The sequence below is a fragment of the Trachinotus anak genome, unplaced genomic scaffold (genome assembly GCF_046630095.1).
Source record: "Trachinotus anak isolate AG129_WGS33_773 ecotype Australia unplaced genomic scaffold, CSIRO_AGI_Tana_v1 ptg000025l, whole genome shotgun sequence".
In the NCBI taxonomy this organism is placed as follows: Eukaryota; Metazoa; Chordata; class Actinopteri; order Carangiformes; family Carangidae; genus Trachinotus; species Trachinotus anak.
The window spans coordinates 9979075-10002305 of NW_027273876.1; the positions used below are offsets into that span (position 1 = coordinate 9979075).

The 23231-nt window shown below is 42.2% G+C and overlaps 1 protein-coding gene across 4 annotated transcripts in view; it reads left to right on the forward strand.

The window, feature by feature from the left end:
- dnmbp (dynamin binding protein) overlaps positions 1 to 22432 on the forward strand; it is a 46481-nt gene extending 24049 nt beyond the window's left edge. The window contains exons 1-14 of one of the 4 annotated variants that reach the window (XM_071463418.1): positions 953 to 2883; positions 13574 to 13788; positions 14437 to 14536; positions 14781 to 14928; positions 16259 to 16276; positions 17269 to 17468; positions 17617 to 17747; positions 17853 to 17957; positions 18441 to 18569; positions 18679 to 19014; positions 19127 to 19315; positions 19428 to 19626; positions 19749 to 20413; positions 21274 to 22432. In XM_071463418.1, coding sequence (XP_071319519.1) covers positions 1155 to 2883; positions 13574 to 13788; positions 14437 to 14536; positions 14781 to 14928; positions 16259 to 16276; positions 17269 to 17468; positions 17617 to 17747; positions 17853 to 17957; positions 18441 to 18569; positions 18679 to 19014; positions 19127 to 19315; positions 19428 to 19626; positions 19749 to 20413; positions 21274 to 21459 — 4350 coding nt within the window. In that variant the 5' untranslated portion in view covers positions 953 to 1154 and the 3' untranslated portion in view covers positions 21460 to 22432. Of the gene's footprint in view, positions 1 to 952; positions 2884 to 13573; positions 13789 to 14436; positions 14537 to 14780; positions 14929 to 16258; positions 16277 to 17268; positions 17469 to 17616; positions 17748 to 17852; positions 17958 to 18440; positions 18570 to 18678; positions 19015 to 19126; positions 19316 to 19427; positions 19627 to 19748; positions 20414 to 21273 lie in introns of those variants that run through there. The other 3 variants (XM_071463415.1, XM_071463416.1, XM_071463417.1) reach the window with 3 other exon arrangements.
- Positions 22433 to 23231: the final 799 nt, after the last annotated feature.

A 23231-nucleotide genomic window follows, 5' to 3' on the forward strand; every position in this document is an offset into this window, starting at 1 on the left:
TCTTAAATTCACTCTATCCCACATGTGTGTTTGTGCCTGTGTGTATTTGAGTGTATACAAAGTCCTTTAATCCTGTCCCTTTAGTGCCTGCCTCTTTCATGGAGAGTTAAGGGGGGAGGGATATATTATACTCCAGCTTTATGAATAGGCCTGAGTTTTTTCTCACACTAAAAGATCGTGTCTCTTCTGAGAGCGAGGACAGTCTTCAACAATAGCTCATTGTACACACCAGCAACTACTTTTTCAGTCGCTGCTCTGGCCTAATGAGGTTGTGTTCTCTCAAAAATATTTGGCTCTCCACAGTCATTTATTTACTCTATATATCTAAATATAATAACCATCCTTAGATCTTTCTCTTTCACTTCGTTTTCTACTTCTCACTTCTCTTTCAATTACATTACTCCAATAGAAAACTCCTCCTCCTGTAGGGCAAAGTCAAACCTCTAGACTGAGGTCAGTTTCTTGCTAGTTTCAGTTTACCCATAAATGTCATGGACTATGGACCAGTGTTGAAAGTTAGAATATTAAAGTAAGAACTGGCTGTACACAGGCAGAACTGAATTTCATTATTGCTGTTGTGACTGCAGCCAGCATGAATCACTTGGTGAACATAGCAGTATCAGGAAAGAGCAAAAACAAAGCAAACAGGATACATGGAAGGATGAGGGACTGTTCATGGCAGTGGAAAATAGCGTTTGGTGCCAAAGTGAAGTGATGTTAGTCCCCATGCTCCATCAAAGAAAATCTCCAGGCAGACTGTTTTCCTGCAAACAGAGGTACTAGCCAATTGAAACAATGGGAGGGGCTATCTGGCTAATCCTCCACTCATGTGACTCCACTGAATCATTAACCCAAGGAGGCCCCTCCTTCAATAACCCTACCCCCCCCTCCTTCTACGATTCGCTGAGATGGCTGTGGGGAGGGTGTGATTCAGTTACACTGTGGTCTGGGAGGTGCTTGGGCCAGGCAGTCCTGCTGAGGCAGTGGAGAGGAGACAGAGAAAACAAGTGGGAGAGTTGCAGACAATATGCCTGACAGGTGGAGTCTCCCACGGCGCTTTGTTATGGAATGCAGGACTTTGGAAAGAGCGAGTAAGCCACGTTGAACAAGAAACTGTATCAGCACTGGGTAGGCTCATCCAAACAGCAAGAGCCATGAAGAGCCCGGTGGCTTATGGCAATCCAGTCATGTTTGGTCCAGTGGATTGGAACTATGCAGCTGGTGCCCCAGTAAGGAGAGGGAAGAGCGTGGAGGAGCTGGGGGATGCTGGCTGGGCCAGAGAGAGGGAGAGGATGGTCCATTTGCAACAGTTACAACAACTGCACCAACTTCAGCTTCAGCAGCAACAGGTTGGATATCCTGGGTATGGAGTAGCTCCTCCTGGTCACCCACAGGGACCAGTAATGGTAGCAAGTGCTGGTGACCCACTTCCAGCTCCAGGCTGCCCAATGACAGTACAAGGCGCCATGATGGTGCCTGTAGGTGCGCCTGTGCCACCTCAAGTGCATGTGCCAGCTCCATGGCCAGTACAATGGGGTGACCAAGCCCAAATTAGACAGGGCAACGTCTGCCAACAACCCAGCTGGGAGTATGATGACCGGCACAAGGCAGCTTTTAAAGACAAGAGGTCTCAAGGCCAGGACGTTTACTTCCACCCTCGCTCAGAGGATGGTCACCTAGACCTAAGGATATCTGAATGGAAAGGCAAACACTGTTTCTACCAGGGTCCAGAGGATTACAGTCAACAGAACTACAGCAGAGTGCCACAAGAAAAAGACAATAATGACTTCAGAACTCAAGAGGGGTATGGTAAATTTGATGATGATAGAAGAAGAAGGGAAGATTGGGTTAGAGAAAATGACCACAACTCTGAACGTTATGATTATAGGAGTCACAGAGACTTGGAGGATTATGATCATAAAGACAAATACAAGTACAGGGATCATTATGACAGGAAATACAATGAACGCTACGACGACAGAGAGCAGCAATATTATGACAGCAGGAAACACAGAAAACATGATCTCCGAGAACATGACAGTTACAACAGTGAGTATGAAGACCACCATGATCATATAGACACTTACACTCGCAGAGACAATTACAGGGACAGTGATCACTACTATGACCATGACAGGGACTATTATGACTCAAAAGAGAGGCATCGCTACAGAGAAAAGGAATACTACCAACGTAGAGACGATGAGCGCTACTATGATGAGCAAAAACATAGGGACCATTACCATGACCGGCATGCAGAGGATCGATATGACCGCAGAGAGAATATCAGCAAATACCGGGATCCCTATAATCGAAGGGGTCAGTATGACTATGAAGTTGATGAACATGGTGGTTGTAAGGAGAGGGACCACTATCGCAGGTACAAGGATACAGATGATGACAGGAGAGATGAGCACTACGACCACAGGAGGAGGGACCACTACAAAGCAAGGGAGCATTATGAGCGAAGGGATGTGGACCGTTACGACCATGACAATGAAGACCGCTATGAATCCAGAAAAGAAGGGGAACATTCCTACCACAAGCCCAGAGACAGATATCGAGATTTACGTTCAATATCCGCAGATTCACAATATGAGGAATACACCAAAAAAGATCGCAAGACCCACTGCGAGGAATGGGTTGAGGAGCAGAACCAGAAGCTGGCGCTCAGGGAGATGCACTCTTTTGAGGACCCCATTATATACCGGCACAGTGACGAGCAGGAAAAGGGATATGAGTCCAGCGCTGGGAGCATAGGTTCAAAACGGGGTCGCAAGCCTGTTTATGTGGGCTCACTAGATCGTAACAGTTTCTACAGGAAGACAGCTCCAAGCTCCCTGCAAAAGTCCCAGTTTGCGACCACCAGGAGACAAAAACAAGGTAAACACAAGGATATTGTCATGTGAGAGAAGGTACTCCACTTGCTGTATTTGCACAGCATGAGGTACTTCTGTTAAATCTGATTGTGGGTTGGGAGGGTTGATACGACTCTACAATTCATCAACAGTAAGATGAAAGGCGCAGGTACGACTCAACTTCACTAAACACATCTTGAAAAACAAAAGAGGACTCATGGTTTGAAAGTGTTCTAGTCATTCCCAACTGATGAAAACAGGGTGGAGAGGTCGACAGTCTACAGCGTCTCACTTCTTATCATTGGTGACCTCCAGAGGTACTCTTCTAATCAATGGTGGGGTCTTTAAAGTGCTGACTAGCCAGAGTCACCTAGTAGGAAAGTGTGTGCGGGAGCCTGTGTGTTTGTGTGTGTCACTGTCACCTATCTCACAAGAAAGTGTGTTGTCAGGTATTTGGAAGAACCTGCAGAACAGGTTCTGAGGGTTGTTGGTTTTTGCTTTCTCTGTCATTCTTTCCGTCTGTAGGTTTTCCTGTTTGCTGCCATATTCTACATCAGTGATGCTATGTGCACACATAACCAGTCTGTTCAGTTCTTATATGACTGAAAGGTCTGTCTTTCACGGTCTTGGTTGTTTTCCTCAGACATGCATACACTTAAAAACTTCCTATAGAAAGCAGCTGAATCCATGGTGACTCATCTGGCTCTGTTTTAGTGTAATTTAAGTATATTTTGTATCTAAAAATAAAATAACATTTAAAATGATAAATAGATAATAGGACTTTGTGATTATGAGATATGTCTTAAAATAGAGTGAAGGAACTTTATCAGACCATACAATCTAGGGCTGCTGGAAAAATGCTCAGTCTTGGGGCCAGTATGATACCTGAGTTGTGGTAAATTAAGGAAAACAAAACCTTGTGTAATTTCAGCACTTAAGGAGAAGTTTACGGGATGTGAACATGTTTTATCCCCATTTAAATAAAAAAAACAAAACTATGCAATGGATAAGTGTCAAATGAAGAACTTTAGGTAGAAAGTTAGAAACCTCACTGATTAAGTTCAGAAAACATCTTATATATTATATTATCTTAAGAATCTGATGTAATTCTGTAGTTTCAATACTTAATGCTACAGACACATTTTTGTCAGTACTTGAAAAATATCAAGGTTAAATCCCCGGCCCTGTTAAACTCATGTTATCACCTGTGATGGGGAATGGATAAAAAGTGTTTGAGGGACAGCTGTGACCACAGGGTGTTGGGCTGCTTAAGATTCATTTGTGTTTACTGATAAACAGGCATAGTCTGTAAGAACAAAAAGCAACTAATACAACAACAGAGTTAGTGCGTTTGTTTGTGTGTGTGTGTTAGTGTGTGTGTGTTTGTGAGTGAGTGTTTCATGAGGAACTGAAGAAAGAGAGAGCACTCTTCTGGCTCACTTCATTGTGTCTGAGAAGAAGCAGGTGGTGCCTCACGACCCCTCCCCCAGTCACCTAGGAACACACACACACATACACACATACACACATACACACACACACACACACACACACACACACACACACATTGGCTCCCCACCCCACATCCATTTCGGGAGTCCAAGTATTAATCCCTAGCGTCAGCATGGTGAGTGGATGGCGGGGGTCTGTCTGGTGCCAGGCGGCGGCCAGCACTGGCCTGACTCCTTCACTGCAGGACTAGACTGATACTCAGTGTGTGTGTGTGTGTGTGTGTGTGTGTGTGTGTGTGTGTGTGTGTGTGTATTACTGAGACCCTTGGCGGCTTAATGGAGAGATGACGGCATTTTTCAAAACACACACACATGCACGCTTACAGCCGCAGTGTCTTGTCATCCGTTAATCTTGTTAAACTGTTTCAGCTCGGTCAGGGGTTTGCCCTGAGTAAAGCATTTGATTGCAGGGCTAAAAACATTAGACCATCTTGTTGCAGTGCTTATTGGGCTTACGCTGTGATTCAGTGACATTGAGGTGATGGCCGAGGCTTCTTGAGGTGGGCCTTAAGCATTTATAAGGGCCTTTGTTCTCCATAATCCAGCATTTAGATATTAGACCTGTAGTCTGGTAAACAGCAGCTGGTAATCAATGTTTCAGCGGACATACATGTAGCTGTCACAGTTGTAGTGTGCTGCTGTTTGCAGACTCACATAGTATAAGTTTATTCAAAGAGTGCAACATAATTGGCAAGATGTGTTTTTTGAAGTAGTGTATGTTAAACCTGTTCTATATTTGAAACATATTAAATTATTAAATAGTTGTAGGCAGAAGAGTCCACAATGATTTTGTTTCATGGTGGAACTTTTGAACTTCTCTTCTGCTGTACGTCCAGTGTTTGAGTGCCCGGGAGTGAGCAATGTGTCGTCATCCAGCTATGATCATGCAGCGTCTGCTGTGTTGTCCTCTGTAATCCTTGAGCAGTCACTGTCATTGGTGGGCGGTGGGGGGGGTGGGGTGGGGGGGTGGGGGGGTTAGGAGTTAAGACAGGAAATCTTTGGGCAAGATTTCAAATCGGCTGACAGCATTGCTCTAAAGACGTCTTATCTCACTGCTGGCAAGGCGGAAAGTCAGTTAGCAAAAAATGATTGAGCTCACCAGTCCAAAAGTCTGCATGAGTCACGCTGACTTGCTGTGAACTTTTCTTTTTGGTTTATCCTCTTCAGTCATCATGCAAGTGCCATGAAAATGTATTATTTGAAGGTTTCCAACTCCAGTGATGTAGACTTTCACAACAGTCCTTGTATGATTTTTATACCCTCCATATTAAGTGTTGTCTGAAATGGGAAACATGTAGGTGTAGGCGCATATACAGAGTAACTGCAGCAGATCAGTTTTCAAAACTCCTGCATGCTTTAGGTTAGAAAGATGCTGCCGGTGTCCGCAAGTGCTTTTTCAGGTAGAGACATATGAGAAAAGACAACAAAATTGACCTTTGACCTTGTGGGTTTCCCCTTTCCCATCAGGACTCGTTTACCCCTGATAAGACTACGTTGTTACAGCCAGTTTATGTGGTTGTCACACCTCATGTGATTGCGATACAGTCATGTACAGATACAGTTGAACTCTGAGTGAGACTGAAATTTAAATTCCATAACTGAATCTGTACACTTGCTGCCTCTAAGATGAATGTATTTTGTTTTGTTTTTTTTAAAAACCTTTTTTACCTGAGGCTCTTTTGTCAGTCATTATTAGCCAGTGACGAATGTCAGTTGTATCACAGTGCGATAAACAAACTTAAACAAATGAACCTGTTTGAATGTAAATTTGTGGTAAAGGCTACCACACTTGTTATATTTGGTGTATACAAATTGTCACAGTGGTTACAGATGTTGATTTTGGTCATGGTGACATTACCATAGGGAACTAATTGATTTACATGTTCACACATGGAGTGATTACTTTAATGTCCTCTGTGGTAAAATAATTAGACTCAGTCTTGATGGTAAATAAAGGCATCAGTGTCAAACAGTAGCAGCATGAACAGAGTCACAGTACAGAAACATCAGTGCAGTATTTACTCATTGTATGTACATATCCCATCCCATATGTCAGAGGGTGTTAACATTAAGAAGTTCACCTCTGTCTTTTACTACAATAATATACTATATTAATGTATTTTGAGGAATATAAAGAAATCACTGTGTCATCTAGCTATTTTTTTATGTGTAGAGTGCAGTGCAAAAAACAGCATAACGTCATTCTCTTATTTAGTTGTGGGAAAACTCATAAGGCCCCAGGCTGATCTTTGTCTTTACTTGTCCTACAATTAGCGACAGATATAATCCTGAAGGTTTAGTCATCTCAAAATCTCAAGGCGGTTCTCACACACACAGGTTGAACTGTATGAACAGGATTTCACCACACGGGGAAACTAAAGGTTGTAGTGTATACTGCATATAAAATGACAGTAAAAAGTAAAAACTGAGAAAATGTCATATAATTGACCGTTTTCCTCAGCATTTGGATCTATGACCACTTAAGAATGTTTTACATAGTTTCCTCTACTATACTGTTGCGCCACTTTGTATCACTGAAGCACCTGTGAGACTCACTGTCGTCTTCTTTTCCATTAACTTGAAGACTGTGGAGCTTTTGGCTGAGTAGGCCCCTCAGTTAATGGTTTTGGTTCCTCCTAAAGCTCTCTCTGCACATATGCAAAACCAATGGTCTCTTGAAGTAATTGGACATTGTTCATGATAGAAATGAGACAGAGTGAGAAATTCCTAGGAAGCCAGAGATCGCAGTGTTCATCTCACTTGCCATGCAACATTGAAGCAACTTACTTATTCATCTTGTTAATTAGACTGTAGCCTCGTGCAGCTGGAAACAAGCAGAGCTGTCCATCCACGTGACCGATAGTGGACATTAAACTGCGGCTATAATTACCAGGAATAGCCAACAATGGTACATAGAGGTTGCTGTGAGATTTTGCCAGGAACAGGAATGTGACCTTTTGACATTTGACCCTAAAAGAGATAAACAGGAGGGTATGTCACTGAATAAACTCCCCTGTGTCCATCCTTTAAGTGACGTTTACATGGTGCCACAGTTGGTGGTACATATCTGAACAAAAGGACAGGGACGTAACCAAATATCAGCTCTTGTGTGCATAGTCCATTGGATCATTCAAGATCAAGATTGTGTTTGTTTCTGCAGAGAAATGTACCTGCAGTTAAGGTTTACACCAACACTAGTGCGGCCTCTTTCCCTAAAACACAAAGTTCATGTGTTAAAGGGCCACATTTTTCAGGCTCTTTAAAAGCCTTGATAATATTTACACTGGCTGCGCTGGTGTTGTATTCTTATGTCAGGTACCAGCGTCATGGACTTTTTTTTTTTAATGCATCCTGAATTAACTACAAGTCATGGCTTGTTGCAGGTTGTTAGGTAAATACTGAGAGTCTGGGAGCTTTATGAACTTAATCTCAAGTAGCCTCATGTCCCAAATGAGGACCCACCCACACATACGCACACATACACACACATACACACACATTCCCATGGAGAGATGTCCATGCGATCGTTTCAGCAAAGCCACTCCCTGCTCTCCAAAACTTGGCTTGATATGAGGAGGGCCCCCGCTATTCTTGTTGCCCTGGCGACTGTGCATTCTGCTGTGAACTTCGGAGCAGAAAGCACACAGCACTGATTGTGTCTGACCTTAGAGCGCTCGGCGCAGGGCAAACTTTATTTTTTTTTCTTTTTTTTTTTTTTGACTTTGCACGGCCATTAGTGCAGCACGCTGACTGTAGACTGTGAATTCAGAGAAGTATTTCAAGAAAACTGGTTTTGCAACAGTTGTGCAACAAAGTAACAGATTGTCTAAAAAGAAAAAAAATTCTTGAGTTTACTTAGATGGTTTTGTAGATCATACATATATATATATTATTGAAAATATCCATAGCTTAGATTGAGGGGTGTATGTTGAATCAAAGTATCATAATTTTGATAGATTTCAGCCTGTCAGAGGAGGAGCCTGGTCAGGTGTCAGCAGACTGTGAAACATGAAACAGACCCATCACAGAACTGGACCTGACTGGACTGGAGCTATCCTACTCTCACTAAATGTTCAACTAGCTAAATGGGAGTTAATGAGTCATAGAAACTCAAAAATGATTAGATCCGGCAGAAAAGCAACGTTAGAAATGAAAGGAGGCGTAACAAGAGTGATCATTCTCTGATTTTCCACAAAAACCCACAGAAACTTCAGATCTAAAACATGAAACTGCAGTAAGATGAATAAGTCGTCGAACATGATGGACAGAAATCGACATGTACATTCAGGATACATAATGAAACGATGTAGTTCTAAAATAGGTAAAGATAAATGGGAGCGTAGCATGAAGCTCACAACAGGTGTTCACATTAGAAACGTGACAAACTAAACTACCTGTTTACTCCAATCAGACAGCATGCAGATAAATACCTTAGATTTATGTGCGTGCTGCTGATCCACACAAAGGAAAACATGCATAAATTGTAGGTGGTAGTGAAACAGCTCTAAAAATTACAGAACACAAAAGTAAAAGTATGAAATCGTAGGAGGAACGTTTTGTTTTCTCCATGTGAAGTTTCATTGGCTGTAACCTTTGACTCACATCCACCGTCACATGTATTGTATCATTTCCTGTAAGTATAAAATGACAAAGTATGTGAAAATCTCTGTATACTACTGACTAACGCAGTATGATATGAAGGTCCAGCACCAGGTTTTAATGTCTGCCAGAGTGGTCGTCCTCCCTGGTGTGTGTGTGTGTGTGTGTGTGTGTAATCACAGTGGGTTCCCATCCATTCTCATGGTAATTGGAGCTGTGGAATGGAGTTTTTGTAGCAGGACGCGCAGTCCTCCGCAAGGCTCAGGAGCTGGACTTCAGATTCACAATGGACTATCTTAGAATGGGTGGCGTTGTTTGAACCATCATGTGTGTGTGTGTGGAGGGAGGGGGTGGGGGGGGGGGGTGTGTGTGTTTGTTTTTGAAGTGGTTTGAAGAAAGTTGCGAGCAGCAGGTGGGTGACGCTTCATCATCTTCTCCTCTCTCCCCCTTCGCTCTCCTTTCTGTCTGTGTCAGTGAAAATGTTGTGGCTTGGAGGAAGTGCATCAGTGAAATTTAGAGACTGTGTCTCTTATAATGTTTGTTTTTACAGATTTAAGGAGGGTTGATAAGCGACTGTAAAATCAAATCTGCGGATATTAACATACCATTCTTTGATCTATTTTTTGCCCCAGGAATTCATCTCACAAACACTCTAGTCTCACTAATCTTTTGGAAACCTTGTTTTCTGACTGAGCTGTCATTTGTTTGCTCGACCTGACATCCACTTCTTTGTTTTTGTTAAACCCTCGATGACCTGTGCTAATATATCAGCTGTGACTGTGACTGTAGTCATACTGGGTGTGTGAAGACAGAAGGTGTGGTGTAGTGAGGGATGATGTCTGGCTCGTGTCATTTTATAGTGCCATTTAATACACTCCCTGTTGTGACAGACCTAGATATCAGTCTGCTTAGTGCGAGCTTAGCGTTGAACATGATTCATAAGGAGTAGAATAAAGAGGTGGTTCCAACTTGAAACCATTTTCGAATTGTTCAGGCATCTGTTCCAAGAAGCAGGTTAACTCCAAACCTTCCAAGATCTGGAACATGGAGAGATATCCCAGGTTTTCCTCTGCAGAGATTCTCTGACTCTGCTGCTTTTAGAAACAGGCCGCTGCTCTACTCTACAGTATTGATTCCACCTGTTGAAGCCTGTGACTCCAGGCTGCGAGTTTGTGTCCAAGTGAGACTTGAATAGGGAAAAAACAAAAGATGTACATTGTCTGAATATCTTTTACCATTTTAAATGTTCCACCAGATGTCTTAAATATGTATTGATGACACATGCATAAGGGAGATAAATTCTCTATTTATGTACAGTTTTCTGCATTTCCTCAAGCCTCTGCTCAGTACATTTGTTAACATCCAGGCCTTGACAGAATGTTTTTCCTGCACAAACATCAAAATTATCTTTATTTTTTGCTATTTATATTTGTAAATATTTAAAATTGTAAATGCTATTTAAATTTGTAAATTGTTGTATATGCTGTGGCCTCTTTTCAGTCAGGCATCTCGGCTTTTGCGCCAAAGAGCCAAATAAAACCAAAATAATTCTTTAGGACCTTTCAGACAATGTGCAGATGAAGAATCAAATAATAATCAGTCATTAATGAAATCTGAATTGATAAAAGTACTTTTTCAGTTCCTGTCTGTATTAAGGGTGGACAGGGAGAGAAGACGCAGAGTGAAGGCAAGGCATCAAAGCAGCACAGTTCTCCTGCCTTCAATTAACCCAATTAATCCATAACCCTGTATATTTCAACAGACCACACAGGCAATGTCTTTGTTTTATGTTCCAAACTCTCTAATATGTGGAACCAGGTCAGCGTTTGAATGTAATTCATTTATTAACCCTTCTGCTGCCAGATCTCTGTGCGTCTGCACCCATAGCCCCCTCCCGCAGAGTCGTGGCCCCTCTTCCCCCGTCTGTACAGGTTTTCTCACCGTTATAAGTCGATAATACGAAAACAAGGCCAAACACACAACATCCACATCCAGATCTATTCAAACACTTTGTTTCTCTCCCTCACCTCCTTCAGAAAAATCAAATGAACTGAAAATGTGATCAGTTGGTTTAATTTAGAAAGACTTGGGCTGTTGAGGGTTTTTTTTTTTTTTGTATAATTATTCAGCACATTATGTCCTGTATTCCTCACCACCATGTTGCAGATTTTGAATCCATACTGGATAGTAATCAACAGGTGTTCAAACTCAGACTGCAGCTATTCAGTAATGAAGTGACTGACATCAAATGACTCTGTTTGATAACTAATCGACGGGGAAATGAGCTGGCCTGAGTTCAGCTCAGTGATTGTCTGACTTAAACTGTGAATAAAACTTTATTCTACCTGTTGGAGACGTACAAAAATAATTTGAAAACCAGTTCGATTAGTTTGAAGTTGCTGGCATTGTACCATGGTGAGGTTTTTGACAGCAGGTTATTGTTTGCGCTGAGTGATTAGTCTCTCTGATTGGCTGGCATTCACTCACAGGTGTGTGTGATTCGCTGATACTAAGTGTTTGTCATAAGGGTGTCGGCTGAGTGACACCTGACGGTATGAGCTCCTGTGATTTAGCGTTTGATCATTTATAGAACGTCTTTCTTTTCAAATTCAGGAGTCAGATATAAAATATTTAAGTCGCATTTTTAAGATTGTAAGTGAATGAAGTGAATTGCAATTAAATAGTTTCGAACCTCTTGTTGTTGTGCGTGTGTGCATGTGTGCAGACATGCAAACAAGTGTACAAAGCCTCGAGTCTCTTTTTATAACTTCACAGAACAAAGCAAAATGGAATTCCACAGAAGTGGGTCAAAATGTGGTCATGCAGCTTCACGTGTTGGTTATGATGGAAATGGCTGCATATTTAACCATGTGAAGTGGAGCATGTGATTTGGTCGTATATGTGTGTGTATACATGTGTGTGTGTAGAGGATCAAACGTGGGAATGAGCCGATTGATTCCAATTAAATTCAGTCTTTTGTTTTCAGTCTCTTTTTGTATTGTGCTGCTGTCCTGACTTCTCAAACCCGCCAGTGAACTACTTTCTCACCACAGGGGGAAATGTTGGGGGAGCGCTGGCAGTCATCAGAGCAGCAGCGACGAATGCTGCAGGGAAACACGGTGCAAGCGATGAGAAAAGCTCCTTTGAGTTGAGCTTTAGCCAAGTCACATGGAGAGAGAGAGAGAGAGAGAGAGAGAGAGAGAGAGAGGGATGAGGTCAGGGTGGGAGGCAGACAAAAGGCAGGTGGCCAAGGATCAGACAAACACACACACACACACACACACACACACCTCTTTTCACAAAATATCATACATGCATTTTGAAAATGTAAAAAAAAAAGTTTTGCAGTTAAGTTTTTTTTGCTATAAACTTTGCTTACTTAATTTTCCCTTTAGAAAAAGGCGTTTTGCATAGTCAGAGGTAACACTCGGGGATTACTGCTTTTATGTGAATTGAACAAAACTGCATTCTGCAGAACTTTAAGGTCGTAGCAATCTGGTTGTGTGTGTGTGTTTGCAAATTCCTGCATGTGGTAACAAGAGGGTAAGCAGCGTTAACTTCATTAGCCTGACAGCATCTGTTCAGTGGTGACGCCATCCTGCTGAATCTTCCCCCTCTGAGATATTAAAGCTCCCTTTACTGAAACACACACAACCTCTCGCCACAGCAGTGATTCAGCTGTGGTGTCTGCTACTTTACAGCACCTGTCAACGTCAGGAATAACCAAAGATCCTATTGTTCTCATAGATCACTATAAGATACAAGAAAGTAACTGACTTTTTACATAATTAATACTGTGTATGGTCAGCTTAAAAAATGCATTTAGAATAGAAGATGATTTATGTATGTTTTTCGTGCGGAGTATATTCTTGTGGTCTTCCTTCTTTTACTTGAGTAAAGGATTTGAATACATCTTCCACCACTGATGTTAAAATTGTACAAACACACACAGCAGATGTACAGTGTCCACGATGTGCCCCACACACACACACACACACACCGGTCCCGTCTCTCTGTCATCACTCCGGAGCAGTGTTATCTCTCCCCCCTCTGTCCACTCTCTAACTGCCTCTTCTTTAATGTCTGCCCGGGGTCCCCCGAGAGCCCGTATGTCTGTAGTTGCTGTCACAGGCCATTGTGCCGCACACAAAGAGCCCGAGTCCACTCCAGTTTTGGGTCCATTCATAAAAAGCAGCGGTGCGTGAACCAGGCTCTCCCTCCAGTCCCAGGGACCAGTGATAGCAGAGACATTGATCAAAAGCCAGTCAGACAAGACGAAGAGTAAAGGGCGGACTGGGTGGGTGGGCAGGAGTGTGTTTGGTAGCAGTGAATGAGGACATGAGCTGGGAAAGGTTTCCCTTTAGCTTAGAATAATCCTCTTTTTTTACTACAACAGGCTTTGTGTTGATGCCAGTTTCATGGCAGTGAATGAGCAGAAATTAATACATTCATGAGAGGATTTTTTTATATTTTGTCTTAAATACTGTTTTATCAAAAAATATCCAAAAGCATTATATTTGAAATTGGTGTTTAATATATCTTGATAAAAGAGAAGCATTTAAATTTCGATGAAACCAAATCGGTCTCCTTTCCCCGTCTTTCCAGAGATGACGCTCCTGTCGTCCCAACCCAAACCCCTGGACTCCACCCCAGCCTCGGACTCCACCCCGATCGCCGGCACAGGCACTGAGGACCCAGAGCTGAGGATGCTGGAGAAGAGGTCGAAGGTCATCGAGGAGCTGCTGCAGACGGAGAAGGACTACATCAAAGACCTGCAGATGTGTGTCAAGGAAATCATCGAGCCACTGCAGAAGAAGCAGGTAAAAAACATGGGAACACGGTGCAGCTGAAGGTCTGAAACACTAATATAATAATATAATATCCACCTTCAGAGGAAACTGTTTTACAGTGGAGGAGGGAAGAGAAAGGTTTGAAGAAAGAAATAAAGAAAGAACACACAAGTATTCTGCTCTTGTCTGATCTTGGCTTTGACCACATTAACTGGGACACCATACACAAACCTGGTTATTAGAATAACGCTTATTGTTCAGGAGGCATGTGTTTGACTCCTCCACATTGAGAAAATCTGTTGTTTCTGTACTGACTGATCTTAACAGCTGAGGATGAATTGAGTTTAGTTTCTGGCTGCGTGGTCTTCTCCTCTGCATCATGTCAGACCTTCACTTGTTTTATAATTTCCGGACCGACTAGACTAACTAACTTGAGTTGTGGAGGCACCTGGTAATATGGGAGAGGATGATGAGAAACATAGATAAGATGTTTACATAGCACAGTGTCATGCTTTTTATCTGAGTACTCCAGCTTAGTATAACCGTGTTTCTCAGAAGTGGAATAAGGGCTTGACACAAAACTGTTTACATGCGCAGAACGTAAGCCTGGATACTCCAGGGTACGACTGTATCGGTTAACAGCACAGTTTTAACCCTTTCTATCTGCCTCTGCCGAAGGTGAAGAACGTGGACTTTGATGGGCTCTTTGGAAACACCAGCTCTGTGATCGACTTGTCGCAGCGCCTGTTTGACACACTGCAGGAGACAGACTCTATTGGTGAGGAGCCAGTTTTTAAAAGACGCATGTTAAGTTATTGTTTTACCAACAGTCCAACCGGACAGCTTCTTTCAGCTGTGTTTGTACTTTATTGGTCACCTAATGTTATCGGCTGAATAAGACTTTGAACGCATTTTGAAAATCGCCACCATTCGTTTTTCAGTTATTAGTTGTATTAATGAAACTCATCATTTCCTGTTTAAATGAACACCTGGCCTTTTGTTCCGGTATCCCGTCCTCTCAGGAAAGGTATTTCTGGACTTCAAAGCCGAGCTGGAGGAGGTCTACAAGATCTACTGTCAGAACCATGACGATGCCATCTCTCTGCTGGAGAGCTACGAGAAAGACGAAAACATCCAGCGCCACGTGTTGGAGTGTCTGGAAAGACTGAGGTGAGTCACAGAGGAGGAAAAAAAAAAAAACAAGTCTGAAAAGGTTCACTCATTAGTTTTAGCTCTGGATTTCAGCTTTGACCTGTGTGTTTGACTTTGAAAACGTGCATGTTCCTGTGTGTGTATAAGCATGAAAACAAAGCAAGAGTGGCCACTAATACAAAGTCAAACATTAACTGTGAAAGGCTCGTGATCATGTTTGTAGCAAATGGAAATGTAGCGTTACAGCATGTGTTACGTGAAACCCTTTCAAAATATAACTGGGTCGGCACGCTTTGGATTTTGATTTAAATGAGTTTCGCTGTAGTAAATCATTTTCCCATGAGGATTTTCTGTCGTCCCCGTTCATGTTTTGAAAAAGTCACATTGTTCAAGGCCGCTGCAGCGTTTCCTGTTATCCTGATATTCACATGGAATTCATTTAAGATGGGTTTTCAAAGCAGACTTTGAACTTTAATGTGTGGGCAGGCTATGAGAAGGAAGTATAGTCTCAGCAAATCGTTAAACAGAAGAAATACTCTTTTAGTCTCTAACATATTTACACTTAAAGTCTGCCATTTTTCTATAAAGATACCGTAAACTTACTGCTGCTCTGTACCTGCTCCGTCTCGTAGTGTTTCTGCAGCTCTCAGTAATGTGGAGCAGTCAAAGAATGTGCCCTACCTGGTTTCACTTGTCTAGTTTCACCATCGGTGACTCAGACGGGTGAGTTAACACGGCCGTGTTTCTGTGAAATATAGTCACCAATCTATGTTTGAAGATAAACACGGGTTTGTTAGACCGGAAGCTTGAGGAAAAAAGGGCGGCAGCGAACAGATCTGCATCGGGACAATGTACAGCTCAAAGTGTGCACACTGACAATCCTTTGTTGTTTTCAGTTGCATTTTCCCCATTGAAAGACAGTTTTTCTATGCATTTTGTAGATGTACAGTTACAGATTTACAGCCTCATTATTGGCTGTGTGTGTGTGTGTGTGCGCCTTGCAACCTATTCAGCTTTGAAAAGGTCATGTGAGCTGCCACCATCTAGAAACAACATGTTTTACTGCTACTCTGGGCCTCTGTCCAGGCTTAAGAGAGAATTCACCAAACAAAACCATAACAACCATGAGTGGAGCTGGCGTCACCATTTTTATTGGTCCAAGTGAAATTCTGTGGAATTACCTGATCATGGAAACATGTCCTGTAGATTTTTTTTTTTTTTTTTTTTTTTTTTTTTTTTTTTTTAAGTTCTGCAGAATTTCAGATTTCATGAAGTTGTCCTCAGGTCATGGGCTTACGAATCTTGTCTTTGTTATCTTTCTGTCCCTATCCATTCTTCCCCTCAACAGGGCCATATACCGAGAGTGGTAAGTTGTGTCGTCATGATTTCCAGCACGAGACTCATCGTGACTGCATGCCTTTTGCTCACTAACCTCCCTGGAAATGACCCGTGCTTGTGTGTGTGTGTGTGTGTGTGTGTTTACCATGCGTGATAGCTAAAATGCTTTGTGTGGAGGACTTTAAAAACATTTGTGTTGGGTTTTATTAGGCCATTTCAGTTTCCTTCCCTGGATTGACATGGAGTCATATCCATATTCTATCATTTGTGTTTGCATGTGCATGTGTGTGTTGTATACTGCTGTTGTGAAAAGAAAATTCTCAACATGTCCATGACACAGTTTTCTTCTCCTCTTATGGAGTAACGGTTGATCCCGGGAAACACATTTAATGCCATCTTCTGGACTAAAACAGCATCAGCAATTTACACAAACAGGTGTCGTCTATTCTTTGAGAAAACGTAATGTTTTCTTAATATTACAAGATGATTCTTTTTTTCCTTGTTAGACCTTAAATAGTACATTATTATATTCCTCTTGCTCTTCTAAACTGACAAAGTGTAAAATTTCTTTCCCTTAGCAAATACGATGCCTTAAATCAAACACCGGTTTGGTATCCTCATTTTGACTATAGAGAGAAATTATCTTGTAATGATAAGAAAAGGTCATTTCTTTTCTTCTATACATCAAATACATCAGTTTTAACTGAATTGAATTGTTTGCAGTTCCTGAGCTGTTTGTCCTCCAGATTGCATTATGTCTAAGCAAATCAATATTGTTTAACCCATTGTGGCTTCCCTGTTCTTTTATGTCTGCATAAACATGTATTTGTCATCATCAGAATATATGCATATGTGATGATGTTGTATATCATTGGATCATAGAATCCATATGATACAAAGGCGTGTTACATGAACATAGGAAGAAATATTTTAATTTCATTTCACATTAGGCCTAACTGTGACTGTGTGAGAGTCTCTCATGCTTCACACATCCTCACTGTTTCCCCAACTCTTTTTCAGGGGTAAAACAAATTACATCAACCTCGGCTCTTTCCTCATCAAGCCGGTGCAGCGGGTGATGCGTTACCCGCTGCTGCTGATGGAGCTGCTGGGGGCCACACCGGAGAGCCACCACGACCGGCCCCAGCTGACTCAGGCTCTGCAGGCTGTCAAGGAGATCAACGTAAACATCAACGAATACAAGCGCAGGAAGGACCTTGGTAAAAAAAAATCCCTTGCAGTCTTCTGTGCTCACTGTTTTTGCCATCGTGTACAAAATGTGTGACCATACATCTCACACATCACGGCTCAGACGTACTCCCGAGTGTCAGGGTTCCCTGGCTCAAGCTTTCCCTCTGCTGTCCACAGTGGTGAAGTACAGGAAAGGGGACGAGGACACGTTCATTGACAAGATCTCTAAGCTGAGCATGCACTCCATCATCAAGAAGTCCAACCGAGTCAGCAGCCACCTCAAGCACCTCACGGGAATTTCACCCCAGGTACATCACAGCTCCCAAGTGAAAGTCCACATCGAGGTTAAAGGAGGACAATCTGAGTGTTGTTAATGAAAACATGTCGGCTCAAACCTCTGTTTCTGTCCTCAGATTAAGGATGAAGCGTTTGACGAGGCTGAGAAGAAGTTCAGGCTGCAGGAGAGACTCATCAAGTCTTTTATCAGGGACATTTCCTTGTACCTGCAACACATCAGGGTAGGAGCCCAACGCCATACTCGCAGAACGAATTTTTGATACATTAAAAAATAGATACACTTAGAAATACTGTGCTTGATTCATGCATTCTGTGAATGTCCCTATCCTTATTTAAATATTCACTACTAATTGACTTTTTAATCATAATAATCATGTTAACAAGGACCTGTGGGGAAGATTAAAGGTGGAAAACTGGAAACAATATGTACACTGTTTGTAAATGAAATATATGTTTAATAACTGTTAATTTATATTAATATGGCACAGCGTTGTGTTGAGACAATAAGCTGTTTTAATGGTGAATTTATGACACTTACAATAATGTAAAATTATCCTGCAAGACCAAAAGATTCATAGATGGAATATCTGCAATAAAAAACGTCTGATAGATTTTATTTTAATCTATGTATTTAACACACACACACACACACACACACACACACACACACATATATATATAACTGTGAATATACCTCTCTTCAGGAATCGGCATCCGTGAAGGTCTTGGCTGCCATCAGTTTCTGTGACATCTACACAGAGCGCAGTGTGCTGGACCCCGAGCGCTTCCAGAGAGCTCACCGCTGCATCAGCGACAAACAGTTCACACAGTTTGTAAGTCTTCTGTCCAGCCTCATTTAGCTGCTGTAAAAGCCCATTGGGGAATGACCACTGATCACATCCAATTATCTGTCCACCCCCTTCCCCTCAATCCCCTGAGTAGAAGGAGCGCACAGAGGCCTTAGTCATCAACCCGCTCACCCAGCTGCTCCTCATGTTCGCCGGGCCGCACAAACTCATCCAGAAGCGCTTTGACAAGCTGCTCGACTACGACAACTGCAAGGAGCGAGCTGACCGCCTCAAGGACCGCCGTGTCCAGGAGGAGCTGCAGGTGGCACGCAACAACTACGAGGCGCTCAACGCACAACTTCTCGACGAGCTCCCCAAGTTCCACAGTGGAGCAGAGGAGCTGTTTACGGGCTGCGTGAGGGCCTTCGCTCAGGCTCAGAAGGACTTCATGAAGACCACACTGGGAGAGCTGAAGCCCCTCCTCCAGGTTGTGAGTGTGTTTTTGTTTACAGGGGATGATTTCATGATTCTTTGTGGACATCATACGTGTTCTCATTGCCACATTCTGCTATTAATGCCCTTTTCTTTACCCGAATCTCCAGTTTTCTAACAAAGTCGGCATGGAGGGCAACCTCATCGCACAGTTCCAAGAAGAGTATGGTCGAGTCCTCCAGCTTCTGCAGAGCTTTAGCTTCTGCCCGGAGAACCTGCCTCCAGCCACCTCCACAAAGAAGCCCTTTGAGAAGAAGACCCTGGAGAAGCAGACCTCTAAAAAGCAGCTGCAGGGTCCTGTGAGTTGAACTCTCATCCTATTTTTACCACAAATTTCTACCAAAAAATACACAAGCAGAGGAGTCTCACCACTGTAACATGTACTAATCGTCTCATCCTTGTCATTTCCAGCCAAACTACACCATGCAGACAGAGGAGCACCGTGCAGGACTTCTGGTACGCTACGGCCCTGAGAAGCTTTTCCAGGCTGAGAGGAACTTTAATGCTGCGCAGGATCTGGATGTCTCTATACTAGAGGGAGATCTTGTTGGGGTAATCAAGCAGCAGGACCCCATGGGAAGCAACAACCGCTGGCTAATTGATAATGGAGGTAGGTCATTTGTACTCTAGGACCTGATTTAAATCAGTCACATATTTTCACGCCTGAGCCTCCAGCAGTGGGGAAAAAAAATGGTACAGCGATAAAATACATTTCCTTGTTTTGTTTTGCAGTCACCAAGGGTTTTGTGTACAGCTCCTTCCTGAAACCTTACAACCCACGCAGAAGCCAGTCAGACGTGTCCATTGAGAGCCAATCATCCAATGAATCAGGCTACGGCGGCTCCTCCCCTGTTTTCTCCCGCCAGAACAGCAACAGCACACTGACCTTTAACCAGGAAACAGCCACTGTCAGCTTTTCCACATCGCAGCATCAGAGTCATTCCTCCCCACACCCGTCGCTGGACTCAGCCTCATCGCGTAGGAGTCACCACAGAGATGCACCCAACCCTGACTCTGCCAGTCAAAGCAACTCCATAAACTCCTCACCCCGAAACCGAAGGGAATTTTCTGACCAAACGCACCGAAACTCCTCGAGTCACAGAGACACAGAGCCTCCGTACCGGCACTCAGGCAACCACAGAGACTCTTATGATACGAGTTACGCAAGTTCGAGCAGCCACAAGGAGACGTCCGACCTCTCGGAGACGGACTCTTCCTCTTCACACAGGAACAATCACTCACAGCGGTATGGACACACAGACAAATCCCACAGTTCATACCAGTGGAGAAATGGAGATAATGGTGGCCAAAAGAAGTCTGGTTACTCCAGAGATGAGTACATCGAGCCGGAGCCAGAACCAGAACCGGAGCATGAGAGTGAATTGGATGGTCATCAGGTGAGGTTTTGTTTGACCACTAAGATGTATTGGTAACTTTTACCATACCAAAACTTTGATCTGAAAAAAAGTATATTAAAAAGCTATTAAGAAATAGCTAAGATGAATAAGATCTTGGCTCGAACGCTAATGAGAATAAATATGTTTTGAGCTGAGATTTGAAAGCGTTGATGGATGGGGCAGATCTGATCAACATGGGCAGGCTATTCCATAGTCTGTGGGCAGTGAAAAAGCCGTCATCTCCAGTGTGTTTAAAGTTGGTGCAAGAGACAGTCAGGGCACCCATGTCCGATGATCTGAGGAGCCTTTAATAGGTTGGTCAGGAGCTAATCCATTTAGGGCTTTAAAAACACCGACCTGTTGAATGAATACTGAGCCTTGATAACTTTTCAGTTTCAAGTCAATGAATGAGAGGCAAGGTTTTATTTTGGTGGATGGTACAAGACTGAAAGAAATTACACTACATGCCCAGCACCAAAAGGCAGACAGGCAAAGTTAGCAACTAGCATGTGAGAATACTGGAACATATAGCAGCCAAAAAGCTAGTTTCCCTCAGGAGCTGGTGGAGATCAAAAACGGAGCTAAAATGAGAATAAATGTTGGACATAAATTCATTAGGTGGCCAGAAACAGGAGTCCAAATGAATGCTAATGTTGCACTGCATCTGCTGGATGTTTAAAAACAACTGCTTGTTGCTAACACATTAGCTATAACAGCCTTAATATATCAACTGAACACAATTGTAATATGTTGTGTTTACTGCTTGTTTCGCTAACACCAAGCAGAAAAACACGATAACTACTGTTTTAAAAGGCAAACTTAAGTATGACCTTGTTTTTCATTTTATTTTATTTTTTCAGATTTACTACGCACTCTACTCCTTCAATGCCCGCTGCGCCAACGAAATGAGCATCTCAGCCAATCAGCGGCTGCGGATACTGGAGTTCCAGGACATGAACGGCAACAGCGAATGGTGGCTGGGCGAGGCAGGAGGCCAACGAGGCTACGTGCCTTCCAACTACATTCGCAAATCAGAATACACATGAACAAGTTTTATCACGCGGATGACACTTGAGACTGCACTTGGACCTTAAGAAGGCTCACTCTGCGAGCAGACAGAACAAAAAGACAAACAGCATGTTTGCGTGGTGGCATATTTTTGATCTGTTGTCATGCGGTTTGATAGTGAGAAGGCCTGACTTGCTGCTGACTCTGCTCCTGAAAGTTAGCATTATATGCCTATATTTATAGACTTTTTAATTTTTTTTTTTTTTTTTTTTACTTACTGGAAACTGCACCCTACCCCCTCTTGTTTCCAGTGGAAAACCTGTGAAATTCACTAGACTTTTGCCATATACTCTGGAGCTGAAGACAATGAATTGTATGTTTAAGAGAGCGGCCTTTAAAGTTAGCACATTGGGAGATTGCGATGGAAATGTGAAGGTTTCGGGTTCAGACTGCTTTTTGTAAACAAACACAAAGTGATATGCACACAGACTGACCTGAACACTGTGTTAATTACTCTTTTCCTCATGTGGTTTATTACATCACTAGAATGGCGCATGAATATTAGATGCATTTACACCATACTGTTCAAGAATCACGGTTTGAGGCACTTACGATGATTATCCATTGGTTGCAAGTTTGAAGTGTCTGTGGAGAAATCAACAGGAATGTGGAGTGTTGTATGAAGTTAACATTGTTTGAATTAAGACCAAGGACAAAGTTTAATGGTATATGAAATACAGTTTACAAGTACTCCTCTTGAACTTTTTAAATACATTTTTTTTTACTGGGTTGACACTGTGTAAACAGGTGATGACCCATTTTACCTGTAAGAGGAGGTTAACAGACAGGGAGAGAGAGACTGTGGTCTGATCTTGACTATGATTTCTCCACATGCTCCCCATGTATATTATATATATATATATATAGTGCTGTACAGTGAAAATATGCTATTGCACCCACTGTAAAGTGATCACTGTTTGAATAAAAGACAGCTCAGCTGACAAATATTGACAGAGTCTCAAAGGAGTTTTTGTTTGCTTGTTTTCCCTGTAATATGAAAGATTAATGTTGGCACACTGCCATAGTGTCATAGTGCTATATACTGTTTATATACATGGCTGTTTTTAGGGTTGTTAATGACAGACCACAAAAATGATGTAGTCTGCCACATTTCAGAGTTTCCCACCAGCATGAACTCACCACATAGACAGACACTTAAAATAAATCTGCACTTTCAACTGTTGCCATTCAACGATAATACACATTTGACACAAATAAACATGCATATCTTAAGCAGATTTCTAAGTTGCAAGTTAAATTTCACAAAATATTGTCTGAATAAGTATCTGCCTGGAGAATGGAAAAAATAGATATATAAATGTGTATATTTAAATCATTTAAAAATGATGAAGAAGTTAAACATATAGAGCTGTTTAGTACAAAAACACCAGTATGGTCCTTTAAATTATAGTAGCAATTACTTTCCAGATTATTATTTCAACATTTTACTGCAGACATTTAGAGGAATATGTACAGTTAAATACAGAACAATGTTTTAATTTTTTGCATATTGCAAAACACAAAGAATTGCATAAAAATTGTAAATTGTAAATCAGTTTTAGTGACAGAATATCAGCTGCTGTCTTAAGCAAAGCAAATCACCTCATGTGTATTGAGAAACCTCAGGTCACTCAGTAAAAAAACTGATGACTACAAGCAGATTTTAAAGATTTTAAGGAGAACTTTACTCAAGTCAATTTTAAAAACACACCAACTGTGGCAACAGTTTAGTCTCGCATCAGCATCTGTG